The sequence below is a fragment of the Cynocephalus volans genome, chromosome 8 (assembly GCF_027409185.1).
Source record: "Cynocephalus volans isolate mCynVol1 chromosome 8, mCynVol1.pri, whole genome shotgun sequence".
NCBI classification, from domain to species: Eukaryota; Metazoa; Chordata; class Mammalia; order Dermoptera; family Cynocephalidae; genus Cynocephalus; species Cynocephalus volans.
Genome location: NC_084467.1, coordinates 141,225,696 through 141,242,776, shown reverse-complemented (window position 1 = coordinate 141,242,776; position 17,081 = coordinate 141,225,696). Strand labels below are relative to the sequence as shown.

Here is a 17,081-nt window from a genome sequence, read left to right as displayed (position 1 = left end):
GTGGTAGCAGTTACGAGTGAAACTACTATAAACATTTGTGTGACGATTTTTTGTGTGGGCATAAGTTTTTAAATCATTTGAGTAGTATCTAGGAGCACTAACACTTGATTGTGTAAGACCACATTTATCTGTGTATGAAACCACCAAACTCTTCCAGAGTGGCTTTGCCATTTTGCATTCCCACCAGCAATGAATTAGAAGTACTGTTGCTTTGCATCCTCACAAGCAGTTATTATTACTGTTTATTTTAGCCAGTATACAATGTAAACATTCTAATAGCGTATAAAAGTATTTTATTGCTGTTTAAGTTTTCAATTCCCTCATGAGAAATGGTAGTGAGCATCTTTTCTTATGTTTGTGTGTGTGTATATATGTGTGTGTTCTCTCGTGATAGTTCCTAGAATGAGTAGCATAAGATAGGTACTTATTAAATATTTGTAAAAGGAAGAACGAATAAGCACAAGAAAAACTGTAGGCAATATTATAACAAAAGTCAGGCCTTTTGATTGAAAATAAACTGTAACTCCCTTAAATATTTCTATCTGTATTATCATTTCCTAGCCCAAGATTTGAAGCATACCATATATCAATATGTCGGTGGAAATTAGATAATATTGGCAGATATGAAAATATAATAGTTATTTTTAAATATTTAGAATTGAAAAAGTAATGCATGCAGAAATAAGTTGAAATATTCTATGTGTAACTATTTTATATATTTTTTTCCTTAGTGCATCAAGTCTTATTATCAGAGGGATTTGTAAGAATAAAAGTCTATTAAAATATAAAAGTTTTTTAGTAATTTACTCCATATAATGTCATATATGCACAGTATTGCATTTTACTATTATATATATATTTTTATTGTTTTTATTTTTTTACAATTCCTTTGGGTTGTCAGCAGATTGATTTACATATCAACCCATAACGTTTTCTTAGTTGTCTTCTAAGTGAATAATTATTAAATCACTTCTATTTTTTCTTGTTCTCTTATTCTTTCATTATTGTCTTATTATCTTTTATCCCAGTAGCTGTCATTACTTTTTTATCATTAGTCTTTTTCTCTTTCAGTATCTTTTCATTTATGTTTTAACTTTAAAAATACAAAGTGTATTCTTTTAAAAGACAGTCCTGTTAATATCAACATAATCAAGTTACTCTATAAATCTGTGTATATTTTCTGTAAATTTTTCCTTTATTTTTTGTACTAACCATCACTATTATAACTCTCAATATTTATGTCCTAAGATATTGGTTTTGTCAGTTTAATATGCCATATAATGTAACATATTAATCTTTTCATGGACTGAGAACACAAGGAATATTTTTTCTTTTGCTAATGGATGATTTCTATAATCAAACATGAAAAATATATATCTATATCAGTATATTAGTATATTTGAAAATTTTTATGACAAATGAAAATTGATACTTGAAATATTTTCTAAAGCTTAGTTCAATTCTTGACTCCTACTTTTAAATGTAAAATATGTTTCAAGAAAAATATTTTAAGAAATTATTTACCCAACCTCTAAGAAAAAATTATGTTATATTTGAACAGTTGCACAGGTATATCTAATAGGTCACCTCTGAAATTATACTCAATAAGTAGACAATAGTTTGTACATTTTTTAAGGTTATTTTATCTAAATTTTAGAGAAAATATGGGTTTTTATTTAATTCTAAGAATTCTACATCTTTTTAAGACACATCAATGGTTTAACAATCATATGCCAATACTTTTTTCAGTTAATTTGTTTGAGGGAGTCTTGTCCAGCATCTCTTTGGGGATCCACTCCATCCACACAAAACAATAATCCTGTTTAACTTTATCCACATATTGTGCTTGTATTAGTTACCTATCGCTGTCTAATAAACCACTCCAAAATTTGGTATATCAAGAGAAAATCATTTTATTTGGTCCTGCTTTTATGAGCAAATTCAGCTGGGTTCCACTGGGTGATTTGTCTTCTCATCTGTAATCGCTCATGAGACTACAGCGTCCTGGCAGCTTGACCGAGATTGGTCATTTAAATATGGCTTCATTCACATGCTTGGCAGTGGTTCAGGCAATCAGCGGGCCATCTCTTTCCAAGCAATCTCATATCATCCGGGATGCTATCTCATGATTCTTCCCAGGGTGATAGCAATGTTCCCAAAGGACGAAGGTGGAAGTTGCAAGTCCTTTTTAGGCCTAGCATCAAAACTCACAGAATATAACTTCTGCTGCATTCTAATGATCAAAGCACATCACAAAGCCAGCCAAGATTCACAGGCATGGGGATACAGACTACACGTGTTGAAGAAGGGTACAGCATAGTTGCATTATAAAAGGGCATGTGTACTGGGATGGTAAAAATCTGTAAGCATGTTTGAAATTTACTATAACTTGTTGTAGAGGATGGTTGTCCCGAGTATATGTTCTCTGCAATTGCCATTGTCGTTCACAGATCTGTAACCAGAGAAAGATGACCTAGTCACTGACATTCTGTCTACTCATTTGTAATTTAGGAAAACAAACGTAGTTGATCTGAAGATTTATCGACATAATTCAAATAAAATACTCAGTACATTTTCTAGCAAAATTACAAATGCTAATTTTTAAACTGAACATTTCTAATATTTTTCATGCAGCTTATACAATTGTTGATAGTCTTTATAATTGATTAAATTAAAAACACGGTTTTCTCACTTACGAGTGCAGCATTATCTTCTAAAGTATAGTATAGTGCTACAGTAATGGCCTGATGAATGAGTAAGTAATATAAAGCAGAGCTAAACTCATTGGAGTCAACAGCTTCATTATTTCTGTCACACATATCTGCCAGCTGATTATATCCTGAGAACTGTAACCATGTTGAAGTCAGTTAAAATCAGATGTACAAAGGCAGACGATTATATATCTTTATGACCTTCTTTGTCCCTTCCCTTAAACTGCTCACATTTTAAAATTCTAACTAAATGTGCCTCCAACTCAAATGTGTTAGTTTCTCCCTATATCTTTTCATAATTTAAATCGATAAATTTCTTTTTTATTAGACAGGATTCTCTGGTTGCTAGTTATATAAACTCAATTCAGACTGTTTAAACATTTTAAAAACTTAATTTATTTTATTGGCATCTGTATATTAAAGCATATACTAGCCCAGGTGCATTTTTTTAGCTCAAGTCTCTCTCTCTCTCTCTCTCTCTCTCTCTGTCTCTTTCTGCCTATCTCTGTCTCAGGCCCTGCCCGTTTCATTTTCCACCATATTGTCAAAGATGCACTTCTTAAATGTTGGCCTCTAGTCCTCTAGTAACTATAAGGAAGACTTTTTTTTCTTTAGGTTCTTATTTTTAATTTATTTTTTAAGTTGACAAATAAAAATTGTATGTATTTATTGTGTACAACGTGATGTTTTGAAATATGTATACAATGTGGAATGGCATTTAGCTTTTAGCAAAAGTCCCAGCTCAAAATGGTAAACTTGGGTCAAGTATGCTTCAGCCAATCACTGTAATCAAAGTGAATTACGTCTTTTGAGATTGAGGAATAAAAAACATTTTTGTAAGAAAAGTCAGGTCACTGTTTCCAGAAATTAAAAATGGATGTTAGGTAGGCAAAAACAATAAGTATTCACTATATTTTTTCCACTAGAATGGACAATGGTCTTTTCAGTTTACTGTAGATTAAACTTTGACAGTTTTACCAGATTTTCTTTACGCCCATTTCTTTTTTCTCCTATACCTATTTTAAAGCCGGTTGCTTACCAACTTCCTGGAAGCAAATATATCCCTTTCAACCCTTGATTGTACCCAATATTTCCCATGTATCTGACTGATTTATCCATTGACTTCTATGTCTCAAGTTCTAGAATTTTATTCAATTTTCATAAGCCCAGCAGGTTCTTAATTAAAGTTTGCCATAATTCATCCAGGATTAAGAATTCATTTCTCTCATCTATACCATATATAAACTAATTTTTTATCATTTAGACAATATTTAATAACTGCAGATATAATAAAAATAAATTTGATATGGGGTGAATATTGGAGAAAAAGGAATACAATAATTTTGTGATATCTTAGATTTTTTTCCAACCCTCACCAAAATTTACTCCTGTCTAAGCCAAATAGTTCAAGAATAAAAACTTGCAAACAAATAAATTAACAAACACCTTCCCCCAAAATATTTACTGATAAATATAAACTAAATATACATATTTTAACAAATTTACCAAATTCTTTATTTCTGCAATATTTTTTACACATTGAATTATTGCAGAGAAATTTATCATTTGAATATTTCAATGCCATTAAACATTTTTTCATTACTACAATGATTTTATCATTATTTTCAAAATAGTCAATCCTCTTGCATATTTTTATTTTTTCCAATTTTTTCTTCTTATTTACAATGAGTTGATAAATAGCCTTTAATATATATACATCTGTGCACTTTTACATTTATTCTTGAGATAAGTCCTTACAGCACAAAGGATCACAGTAAATTTTGTGAGGTCCTTTATCTTTTTTTCTCTTTAGACCAACTGCACTCTAGCATTCTTGTCTATATGAAAGATTATATGATGAAGAGATTAAGAAAGCTAACAAAAATAAAGCAAAACAAGACACTAAAACAACGCAAAACAAACACCTGAAATTCAGTAACAGTTTCACTGGAATATTTTTAGTAATTTTCTTTCAGCTGAGTAAGCGGACAAGGACTGACATTCTCAAGAAACTACTGCAAATCAGTACCCAAGAGAGAAAAATGAGATCTGGCTCAAAACACAACCATCCCATGAATTAACTTACTTTTATCCACCGAAACTGAGAAGTAGCTTTGAATTCATTGATTTTTTTTTTTTCCCTTGGTATTTCAGCCAGATCAAATTTGGGGAGAGAGCTGTCTTTAACTTCTTCAAGGAAGAGAGAAAAAAGATTTATGATGTTTCTATTTCATCAATATCTCAGGGGTAGAGGATGGGTATTGACTTCCAGTTATGTTAAGTAGACCATGCAAAGCACCTTTGTGAAAATAGATGACTTAATTTTATTGTATGGATGTTGTTAGTCATTTTCTCCTCGATCACATAATATTTGATGAAAGAAGATTATTGTGGGATATATCTCTCACATATAAAGCCAAAAAATTTTTTGTGTCTCTGGAACAACAGATATAATTATATGCAACAAATTATATTTGCTCTGTACTCTTTTTTTTTTTTTTTTTTGTCTTTTTCGTGAGCAGCACTCAGCCAGTGAGCGCCCTGGTCATTCCTATATAGGATCGGAACCCGCGGCGGGAGCGTCGCCGCGCTCCCAGCGCCGCACTCTCCCGAGTGCGCCACGGGCTCGGCCTGTTCTGCACTCTTACATTTAATTTTTTTTATAGATCAAAATTTAAGGGCAAGTCACCTTCGAAAACTATGTAGGAGCTTCTCATGTTATTTTTGATGTACTGATTTTAAACCTATTTTTCCTTTTTCTTGGTATTTTAGGATTTTTAAGATTTATATATAAATATACATGAGTATTTTTGCACACTGATCCATAACATTTTTTTTTAAAAAGATGAAGTAGTGCAAATATATGTATATAATCAGAGATCATATCCTAATTAATTCTAAACCTTTGAAACTTTTTCAGGCTTGCTTTATGACCTGACATTAGATCAATTTTAGTAAATGTTCCATATTCATGTTAAAGTAACACATGCAAAAAATAGATAATCATTGTGCTCAGTTATGTAAATATTTTTAAGATTATCTGAATACTTACTGTTTTATTTTAATCTGCTTAAAAATTAAAATTTCCCATTGTGACTGCAGATTTGCCTATTTTACCATTAAAAAGCTGACTTCCTATTTTTAAAGTAATACTTGCCTGCTAACATATTCAGAATTTTGATAGTAGCATATATTGACACTTAGACCAGTGGAGCAGAATTGAGAACACAGACATCACCCCTCAGGCTTATAAACATCTTATATTGGACAAAGACAACAAAAATCCACATTGGGGATTAGACTGCCTCTTCAGTAAGTGATGCTGGGAAACGTGGATATCCATAGGCAGAAGAATGAATCTAGATATTCACCTCTTACCATATATTAAAATCAGCTGAAAATGGATTAGAGACTTAAGTATAAGACCTGAAACAGTAAAATTATTAAGGGAAAATATAGGTGAAACACTTCAGGAATTAGGTCTGGGCACAGACTTTATGAACATGAGCCTGAAACCACAAACAAGAAAAGAAAAAATAAACAAATGGGACTATACCAAACTAAAAAGCTTCTGCACAGCAAAGGAAGGAAACAATCAAGTGAGTGAAATGACTACCTACAGAGTGGGAGAAAACTTTTGCCAACTATGCATCTGACAAGGGATTAATATCCATAATATATAAGGAACTCAAGCAATTGCACAGTAAAAAACAAATAACCCATTTAAAAAATGGGCAAAGAAGCTGAACAGACAATTTTCAAAGGAAGACATACAAATGGTCAACGGGCACATGAAAAATGCTCAACATCACTAGTCATCAGGGAAATGAGAATTAAAACCACATTGAGATATCACCTCACCCCGGTTAGACTGGCTAGAATCAAAAAGATGGTCAATAACAAATGCTGGCAAGGGTGTGGAGAGAAGTGAGCACTCCTACACTGTTGGTGAGACTGTAAATTAGTACAACCACTATGCAAAACAGTATGGAGGTTTCTCAAACAACTACCAACAGATTTTGCATAAGATCCAGCAATCCCACTTCTGGGTATATACCCAGAGGAATGGAAATCATGATGTCTAAGGGATACCTGCACTCCCATGTTCATTGCAGCTCTGTTTATAATAACCAAGACATGGAACCAACCTACATCTCTATTGATGGATGCTTGGATAAGGAAACTGTGGTATATCTACACCATGGAATACTACTTTGCCATAAAAAAGAATGAAATTCTCCCATTTGCAACAACATGGATGAGCCTGGAGAAACTTATGTTGTATGAACTAAGCAGAACACAGAGGGATAAATACCACATGTGCTCACTCATAAGTGGGAACTAAGAGACAAGGAAGGAAGGAAAGAAAGACCACAGTGTTGTGTTGGACTTGCTGAGGGAGAGAACATACCTAAGGATACAAAGTGGAGTGGGGAAAAGGGGGAGGGGGAAGGAGTTTGGGGATAATTGAGTGGGGGACACAGGGCACAATCGCAATTTGTAGTAATTTGCATGCTGCCAGTATGGATCTGGCCTTCACATCTAGGGCATGAGGGTTGACAATCAGCTTTGTATCTCATGAATATTCATAACCAATAAAAAAATAAGTATATCTTAAGAGATGAGGATACACAGAAAGATCAAATATAACCGTTCTAGATTTCAAATTTTGTAAAGGTTTTATGCTTTGTTTCCTCTTAGGTAAGCTACAGCTTAGGGTATAGATCTTCAGGAGTTTGAGCTGAGAAGCTATGGTATTTATGGTGTCTTTTCTCTTTGGCGAACAAAAACTACATTTTTTTTTCCCCTAAAACCCATGTGACTGTCAATAGCTAATAATAAACTTTTTTTTTTTTTTTTTTTTTTTGGCTTATGTGCTTTCTTCTCTGCTGTTCATAATTTAGGAAAAGGATATAAAAATTAAGAGAAAAATTACGTTGTCTCCAAGATATTAGCTCCTCCAGCTATGGCAGCAATGGAAATTTTAAAACTCCACAAATGTGTCACCCACTCTATGGTACTGCAGAAAGTTCATTCCTTTTTTCTGAGACTCTGGACTCCAATAAGTTCCAAAATATGGAAATTTGTCTATGGAAAAGTTGGTGCGAAAGAGCAGGCTTGCTTAAATTCATTTCCCCTGTGTCCAGTAACTTGGGCCCTTAAATCTTTCGTGTTTTGGTTCTTGCCACTGTCTTCAAATGCCAATTTTTTGAACTTTATACTGATTTAGTTTTTCTCTGCAGTAGAATTGGACTGATACAAGCTGCTGTCAGATGTTGGGAGCAAACACATTTTTTGTAATTGATTAAACTGGAAATAAGAAATTTTTGATAGAAATAAGTCCAAGTCTTTAAAATTTATAGACACTCTTTACTCTATTCACATTCATTCTTTCAAAAGTACAAAAATAAATGTGAAACAAATCCATAATTGCCCTGAACAAATTTATGAGTTGTATTATTATTTTATATTTATGTTTACATGTATTTTAAATTGTATATTATGTTTAGATTTTCACTACATTTAGATTTTATTTTTATTATATTTTATTATGTTTTCAGATTTTTTAAAGATAAAATAAATTAGTAGATCATATGTCTACTCCATTGTATGAGGTCACAGAGGAAAAATAATCCTTTTCTGACATAAAATACTTTGTCCTAGTGAGAAACTTGACCTATTGAAGAAGGGATTATAGTTATAATTCTATGGCTTGAGTGAGCCTCAGTCATTAATTGAAATCATTGAATTTCTGTTCTGGTAATAACCTGATATCAGTTTGAAAAGTATACAATAACACCAACAAGAAAATGAAAATGGTGGTCAACTTTATAAGTCAGAGATAATCACTGTGAAATGTACAAAAGAATGCATATATATTTCTATCTTTCTCTCTAATATGCCTATTTAATTACATATAGAAATGCATAATTTTAAATATATTTTTAATGTTTTTAACTAAACAACTTTGTAAACCTAATTGGATTTCTTTATCTATCCAAACTACTGCATTTTTCTTTGTGTAGAATTGATATATCATATTTCCTTAAGCAAACCCCCAAATTTAGTAATATATAATATTTGATTTTTGACATTATAAACACCAATATAAATATCTTTACACACACACATGTTCATGTGCATACTTACTCATATTTCTATAAACTCATGATTATATTCTAAAAATAAATTACGATCTTAGATATATGTCTTTGACCCATTTGGAATGCATTGACTACATGTTGGAAAGGAGGAGCTACTTAACACATATTAAAATATTCATGACATTATGTGATAAAGACTGACTTTTTTTTACTTGTGTTTTAAAAGATCACCTTTTACATAAGTTTAAAAATAAATTATCTCTCTATTCTTATTTGTATCTTCTTATGCCAAGATGACATCACTTTGTTCATGATTGTCTAGTAATTATTAAAATCATTGTTAAACTCTCCAACTAATAAAAACAAGTATAAAGGAAGGAAAAGAAAGCAGTGAGGCAAAAACGTTTAAGAGAAAAATAAAGTAATTAGAAATAAAAGGAGTGACTTGCTGGGGACAAAGACAAAAGCAAAACATTGAACTTAAAACGGAACAGAAAGACAGAAATAAACAGTTGAGTGTGTGGAGAAAAATTCACAAATACTACAGGGAAGCAAAGTTCTGTAACCAAATGATACTTATTTGAAAGGGTATAAAAGGTAGGCACTGAGAATTAATTTGAAAAAAAAGAAAAAAAAGGAAACGTTATCAAGGAGACAGATAAAAATGTTAGCAGACAAGTCGAGTGAGGGGGAAAGGGGGATGCAGAGGGAGGTTGGGGATAATTGAGGGGATAACTGGGTGGGGGACACGGGATATAATCACAATTTGTGGTCATGCTCATGCTGCCGGTATGGATCTGGCCATCACATCTTAGGCACGAGTGGTGACAATTAGTTTTGTACCCCATGAATATTCAAAAACAATAAAAACAAAACAACAACAACAACAAAACAAAAACAAAAGAATTGTTTTAGTGTCAGAAAGAAAAATAAATTCTATTTACCAGAAAAAAAAAAAAAGAATATATGTGTGATAGACATTACTGTTGCACACTGATATTTCTGGTTCTTTTCCCATGAATATGTGGGAGGGTTTCACTTTATTCTATTGAATTTTGGTGTAATTACATACCTTGTTTTAGTCAATCAAAAGTATTCTATTTGTAGATAGAAACACTTGAGAATTGGTGGGTAGTTCCATAGGTTTTGTCTCATCCAGCCATAGGAATCTTAAAGTGGTTTCGACACGGGAATGGTGAAATCAAAAAGGCAAAAACCCCACAGTTACCTAGACTGTAGAGTGACCACACGAAGGCCAGTTGTCCTGGAGAGTCATCAGGAATTGGGACCTTAGCAGATTTTGTATGAACAAGAAACAAACTTGTATCCACAAAAGCCACTGAGATTTTGCCTCATTATAGCTAGCGAGCAATTCAATTAAAACTGAATTGCACATGAATCATTTGGAGCCTGTTCCATTAATATGCTATGATATATTATTTTAAACTGTGAAATAATTGCAAATTAAACTATGCCATTACAATAATCATATTTTGGGGGAAATAAAAATAAACATTCTCAAACTGATGAAGAACAATTTGCTATCTGCTATCTTCCAACTTTCATTTTGTTTACCTGGTATAACTATTTTTAATACTTTGTACAATTACACATAATATGGTATTGTAACATATAATATTTTATTATTAATTTAACAGAAACATAGTCATATGTAAAACAATTTTTTCCCCAGAATTTACGTTTGAAAACTTAAATTTAAAAATTTATATGTTCACACAGACTAATTCAAATATTGAGAAACAGCATTACCCTACATACGGCAATGTATCAATATGTCTCTCTTCTCTCCCACTGGAAGAGGCATGTGATTTCATATCCGTAATTAACTCTCTGCCTCTGCTGACGTTCTATGATGCCTTGCTAAATCAATGATCTTCTTGACCTTCAATTCTTCAACTCTTTCTTCCATATTAGAGTATACCTTTTGTATATCAGTATGTTTAAATATTTTCTGTTAAATGTTAAATTAAGAAAAAACAACTCTAACTTCTATGCTATCCCTGATTTCCTACCCAAATATCTTGAAAAAAATGTAATATATAATTTTCTACCTCCTAATTCTTACTATAATTCATTTATGAAGGGAATTCTTTTTCTAAATCTGATAATTAATAATATGATAACATAGACATTGCTCTAGCTAAGGCTACCTATGAATCACATCTGACAAAATCAAGTCGACAGTTTCTGGTCCTTATCATATTGGCTCAGTCTTTTACCTTCACCAAACTCTCCTTAAAATTTCATGCTACTGTTAATTCTGTGGCACTATTTTCACAGTTTTATTCTTTCATATATTGTTGCTTTTTATTACTTTCTATGGCGTATTTTTACTCAATTATACCTTAACTTGATGTAACTCAGATCTCTATCTGATATTTCTTAATTGTCTGATTTATCGATTTTCTATATATATATATATTTAGTAATTTTTTAAACATTTATTTGTACATATTTGTGTGGTAAGTGTGTTGTTTCAATACATACATATACTGCTCATTGATTCACTAAGAAGAGATAACATAAATTTGTACTTGTTAATCCAACACTTCCCCTCCCCTCCAGGCCTCTGGAAACCACTATTCTATTCTCTAATTCCATGAGCTCAACTTTTTTAACTTCCACATACAAATGAGATCTTGTGGTGTTTGTCTTTCTGTGTCTGGCTTACTTTGCTTAACATAATGTCCTTCAGTTCCACTCATGTTGCTGCAAATGACAGGATTTCATTTAAGTTTTATGTTATCTCCAGCCCCATATATATGTATATACCTGTCTATTGAAATGTATTCTATTGTTTTATTTATTTACAGACAACTTAATACATGCAAGGCAAAATCATCGATAGGATGGCAGTACTGTGGAAACCAAGACAAAAAGTGCCTCTGTTTTCAAAGACCCACTCATAAAAATTAAGTACATTAGGATGTTAGGCAGTTGAAAAATGCATTATTGACTGCACTTTAATTAGAGTATTAATATTTAATGTAGTAAATTCTAATCTTCCCTGATATATGTCACTTGCTCTTGAAATTTTATTTGAAGTTGTTGTAAATAAATATATCAGTTAAACAACCACAGATATTGCTTATTTGGAAATCTTTAATCTAGTGAAAAATTTGTGAATGACTTCTATGTTTATTGAAATATCAGCTAATCTTTTTTAGCCTTAAAATATTAGCCAATAATATTGTAACATTCCCAGTCACTTTAATAATGCTTTCTCCACTGCACAAAATTTTAAGTACATATTTTATCAAAAATTATTATTTTTTGAAATATTTTGATCTTGAAGAAACAGATTGATTTTCCTTTGCAAAAATTCCTGCAACTTACTACAATACTAAAAGTTATTTGACAACAAAGTAATGGCCAACAAATTTTAATAGCTTGTATTTTTGTGAAAGAAAAAATGCACACTATTTTATAAGCTTCAAAATACTTTGTAACATTCAACAAAATAATTGGTAAGCCTCTGAACACCAAATATATTTCATGGCATTGTTCACTTCTTTTTAGTTAAAAATAACATTGTAAATATTTTATTTAAACAAAAATTAACTCACAAAACCAGATGGAAATGCTAGATGGACTACATGTTAAGAATTAGTGAATACTATTTCGCTCTTATTTTTTATACAAGTGAACATTAGTTCTGTTATTTTCTTTCCCCACCAGTGGATTTCCTTTCATAATCCACTGAGGAGAGAGATGCTCTAAATTCTGTCAGAGCACGTACTCTGAACACACAGTCTCATCATGGGATTTTATCTCCTTAAATAGTTTAAGAGTTTTCAAATCTTTTGAGCATTACATTTAATCTTTTAGCTTAGCAAGTAAAGATGACAACCATATGGCCTCTAAAAATATATATATTTTTATCTTGTTGTTTTCCATTGACCTATGTGAAATTTATTCCTACATCCTTCCACATACCAAGTTACCTGCAGTTTCCTCCAAAAGTCTTACAGTTTTATTTTTCTTTACATGCCCTTTGCTCTACCAATAACTCTTCTTGCCCCAAGAATTACTTCACATACTACTTCTTACACTTGAATGGACAGTTTGAACATCTAAATTCTTCCAGGAGACACTCCCTGATACTTAGATGTGGGTTGGATGCCATGATTTTCCTTCTTTGGTACTCTGCTATATCTCTAACAACACTTATCGCATTGAAATTTCAGTATTAATTTATTATAATTTATCCCCGCCCTTCTAGGCACGGTGCCTACAACACATTTGGTTTTAAACAAATTAAGATTTCTCTCCCATTTCCATTTTCATGGACTCATGTGTTGTAGCAGCCTGCTAAACAGCACATTTAAATCCTGCCTCTAATTATGTGACATTTTGTTTAAAGCAATCTGTACTGAGACAACTTCTGAGTTCATTCTTAGAAAATAATCATCTTCTAATAATTAGGAAGATGGTATTCTTTCTAATGTAATTCTCCAAGTTTCAGATTGCTGACTGTAATTTTAAAGTATACCAAATAAGATACGAGAGTAAATTATAGACATTAGCATATTTTATTTTTTATTTTTTTGTTCTCAAAGTGCATAGAATAGTTTTTTAGAAACATTGGATTAGATTACTGGATTGAGATTTACCATTGTCACCAGAGGTACACTTGATTAGCTAGAAAATTACAGAAAAGGCAGCATTAGTACCTTTACAAATTTGTTTAACTCTATGTTCATATTTAACAAATAAATTAAACATAATTTTAAATGCTTAATTCTTTTTGAATCACCTACATATTTAGTTGAAAATATGGTCTTTCTTTGTGTAGTTGTATGCTGTTTTTTTCCAAAACATATTAACACACACACACACACACACACACACACACACACACACACACACACACACAGAGAGAGAGAGAGAGAGAGAGAGAGAGAGAGAGAGAATTATTATACTGGTATTATCTCTGTCTCTCTTTGCATAATTTTGTTTCAATTTAATCCATTAAGAAAAATCTTCCTGAGAATTGCTTGATTTGTGTCAGAATTTTTTGCTCTATTGAATTGAGACTTTAACTTGGCCTCAAAACTTCCCTGTTCTTTTCTCAAGATGCAATAAGATATCAATAAAAATAAGGCTGACTCAATGTTCTCTGTTTTATGTGCTTAGTCTAAATTTATAGCTCCAGGCTTTCCTCTTGTCACAAAACTAGGCAATCCTGTTTGTTTTCATTTTTCTTCACTGTTCAGGTGCCTAAAAATAACTTGAAAAGCACTATACTTTCGCTGCTATAAATATATAATTATGTATTAATAAATTGCATTTTCTATTTGGTGTATATTTGTAATATGATGAGAACTAAAATGTATTATTAAGGTAAGTGATTTAGATATGCATTTTTGATTTTAGAGTCACAGAACATTGTGCCATATTTATAGAACCATATTCTAAATTCTATAGTAATTTTATTACCTCACTTGATCACTATTAATAAAATGATTTATTTTTAAATGTTTCTTTTTGATATGTTGTGGTTGACATATTACATTTATCACATAATTGACAAATAACTATCTGTGAGAAAGTTATAACTCAACTTTAAAATATTAGATTAACCACATAAAACTCTTGATCACTGTGTTATCTTTCATAGATGCTGGGATCTTAACTCAGGGAGAAAATGTTGTTATTACAATTTTTTTGTGTCAAAGAAGTGGCAGGTGTGAGAAGTTTTTCCTTATAAATTGGATTCTTTATTTCTACGATTCCATGCATCATGCTATTTTTTCACCCCTACTGCCAAAGTCTGTGATAGATATCCTATTTTTTATTGTGCTTTTGCTTCTTTTTCTTTTCCTTCCTTAATACCTTTAAGACAGTTTTCCAAGTCAATGACTCATGAAACTAAGGTGTCTACTTCTGATCTAACATACGATTTGCTTTTTGTAGTCAGGCCGATTTAGTATTCATCACTTACAAAATCCTCATAAAGAAGTCATTTTGCACACTTGAATAATATGCATCTCGGCTCTCTGCTGGCATACCGTACAGACTTACTTTCAGTGCTGAATGGAATTTGTTCCTGAGCATTAGTTCTTGGATTTTATTTTCAATACATTGGCAGGCTTTCAATACCAGAGCTATTCCCTGCCCTCTCCCGCCTCTCCTCCCACCAAACACATAAATAAATGACACTCAGAATAAAAAGAGAAATCCAGTTCATAATTACCACATATTCTATATTGTTTATTTCTACAGTTAGTCTAGCATTTGTGCCTGGTGCTAATGAGCTATTAGTAGAAGAAATCTTACATAACTAAAAGGAGTATAATATCAAACTCAGAATATCATAGCATATTCTAAACTCTCCTAATTTTTAAATAACCTCTTATAGTCCAATCAGTCATTAATGAACATAACTCAGAGATTTTTAAACATATTATCCCACTGTACAGTATATTTATATTTGTATATTTTAATTTTCATAACATTTTGTGACAATTGGTCATAATTTTTTCAACACTTTTCAATAAATTTCTTATTTTTTGCAATAACTTTATGAGTTATTAATATAGTAAAAAAAATTACTGGCATAAAATAATGACCATTTTATAATGCAAACAAAATTAATGGCCACCCAGGAAGAGCTGAATGGCTAAAGGCTGAAACCATCAAGACTAGAAGATCCACTTTAAAGGTAAGTCCTTCAATCACGTCTGCCAAGTGGGCTGAGAAAGCTGAAAAATTGGCTCAGCTGGGACCCTAGAGTGGGGGGCATATAGTGCGGATTCATTTGACTTGGATATCTCACAGCTTGGGTGCTGAGTTCTAAAATGGCATCAAGACAGGAAGCCTCCAAATAGTGAGAATACCAGTACAACCAAGCGGAAGCTACATGCCATGTGTAACACAGCCTGAGAAGTCACAGCATCCCATATTCATGACCCGTTGTTTAAAGCAATCATAACCAACCCACGGACAAGGGTCTGAGACCAAGAACCCATGCAACAAAGATAACACATAAATATCTGTGATCTGCATATTTGAAATATTCGAAGCTAGATGCTGTAGTCCTCCCCCCATCCTGCCTTTTGTTTTTAGATGAAGGAAATGGTGCCCAGAGATTTTTAGAAGACTTGCATAGACTATTGAACAAGTAATGTAAACAGCCTCACTTGAAATTCTGATATATTCAACTCCAAAGCCTATTTTCTTTCAAGGAAACAAGGTTCAGAGAGGTGAAATAAATTGCCAACAATTGCACAGATAGCATTATTACAGTACAGTATTACACTGGCTGCAATAATATAAACACTTTATTCAAGACAAAACAAAGCAAATATACCTGTAAGACACAGAGTCATCTTCAGGTTCTAGGATATAATGGGCCACAGTCATTTCTTACATTCTTAAATATACATCATGTGTGGATTGTTCTACAGCACTGTCAGATCTAGACTAATCATATTACTTTTATTTCTCAAATTAAATTATAACGGACTCCTGACATTAACTACCAGAGAGGCAGCAAGACTGTTTTCATCCTCTTGAGGATCTTCTCTCTCCTAAACTGTTAATAAAACATGGGTTTTAAATAGTTCAACAAGATACCTTTATTTCTACTCCCAAACGGTGGCTTTACTTAGGGTCTCCACTGCTGCAGACCTGCCACTATGCTTTACTTCCACATGAATCTAAAATATCAAACATTCATACTGGAATGTGTCTCTAGAAATACCACTACCTGATCATTTCATCGCAGCTCAGCATGGCAATTTGAAGACTTTTTCAGATGCCCTTCTCTAATTTAAATTTCTATATTTTGTTTTTCTAACTCTACTTATTTCAAAAAAGTCAAATAACAATATTAGTATTTTTGAACTTGAATTGAATGACAATCTCTCATGGTCTTTGAAGCCATGTGAAGAAACAACTTTCCTCAATCTTTAGGACCATTTCATAAAACAAAGAAAAATACAAATTAATCACCAGTTAATGACAACTTTGTAGGTGGAAATTGTAACTTAACAAATACTTCAAAGTGATCAATAGATTGCAAGTAACCTAACACAATTTTAATTTCCAAAATTTATCAGCCAAGAAAGGTATAATCAAAGAGACAAGGGTCATGGTAAAATTGATTTTTGAAAATAGCCTTACTTGGAGTTGCTACTTAGTATTCATCACAGATTTAGCTCTATTCATGTCTCTCAAACCTGTGATGCCTCACAGATGACATACAATCCTGGTTAGTGACATTTAAATGCTATTTCAGTAG

General features: G+C 32.1%; 1 protein-coding gene across 1 annotated transcript in view; it reads right to left on the bottom strand.

Annotated features, from left to right (window-relative positions):
• Positions 1–2,366: 2,366 nt before the first annotated feature.
• LOC134383158 (procollagen galactosyltransferase 2-like) overlaps positions 2,367–17,081 on the bottom strand; it is a 125,280-nt gene continuing 110,565 nt past the window's right edge. Inside the window, exon 2 of the mRNA XM_063103993.1 lies at positions 2,367–2,452. Coding sequence (XP_062960063.1) covers positions 2,445–2,452 — 8 coding nt within the window. The 3' untranslated portion in view covers positions 2,367–2,444. The remainder of the gene's footprint in view (positions 2,453–17,081) is intronic.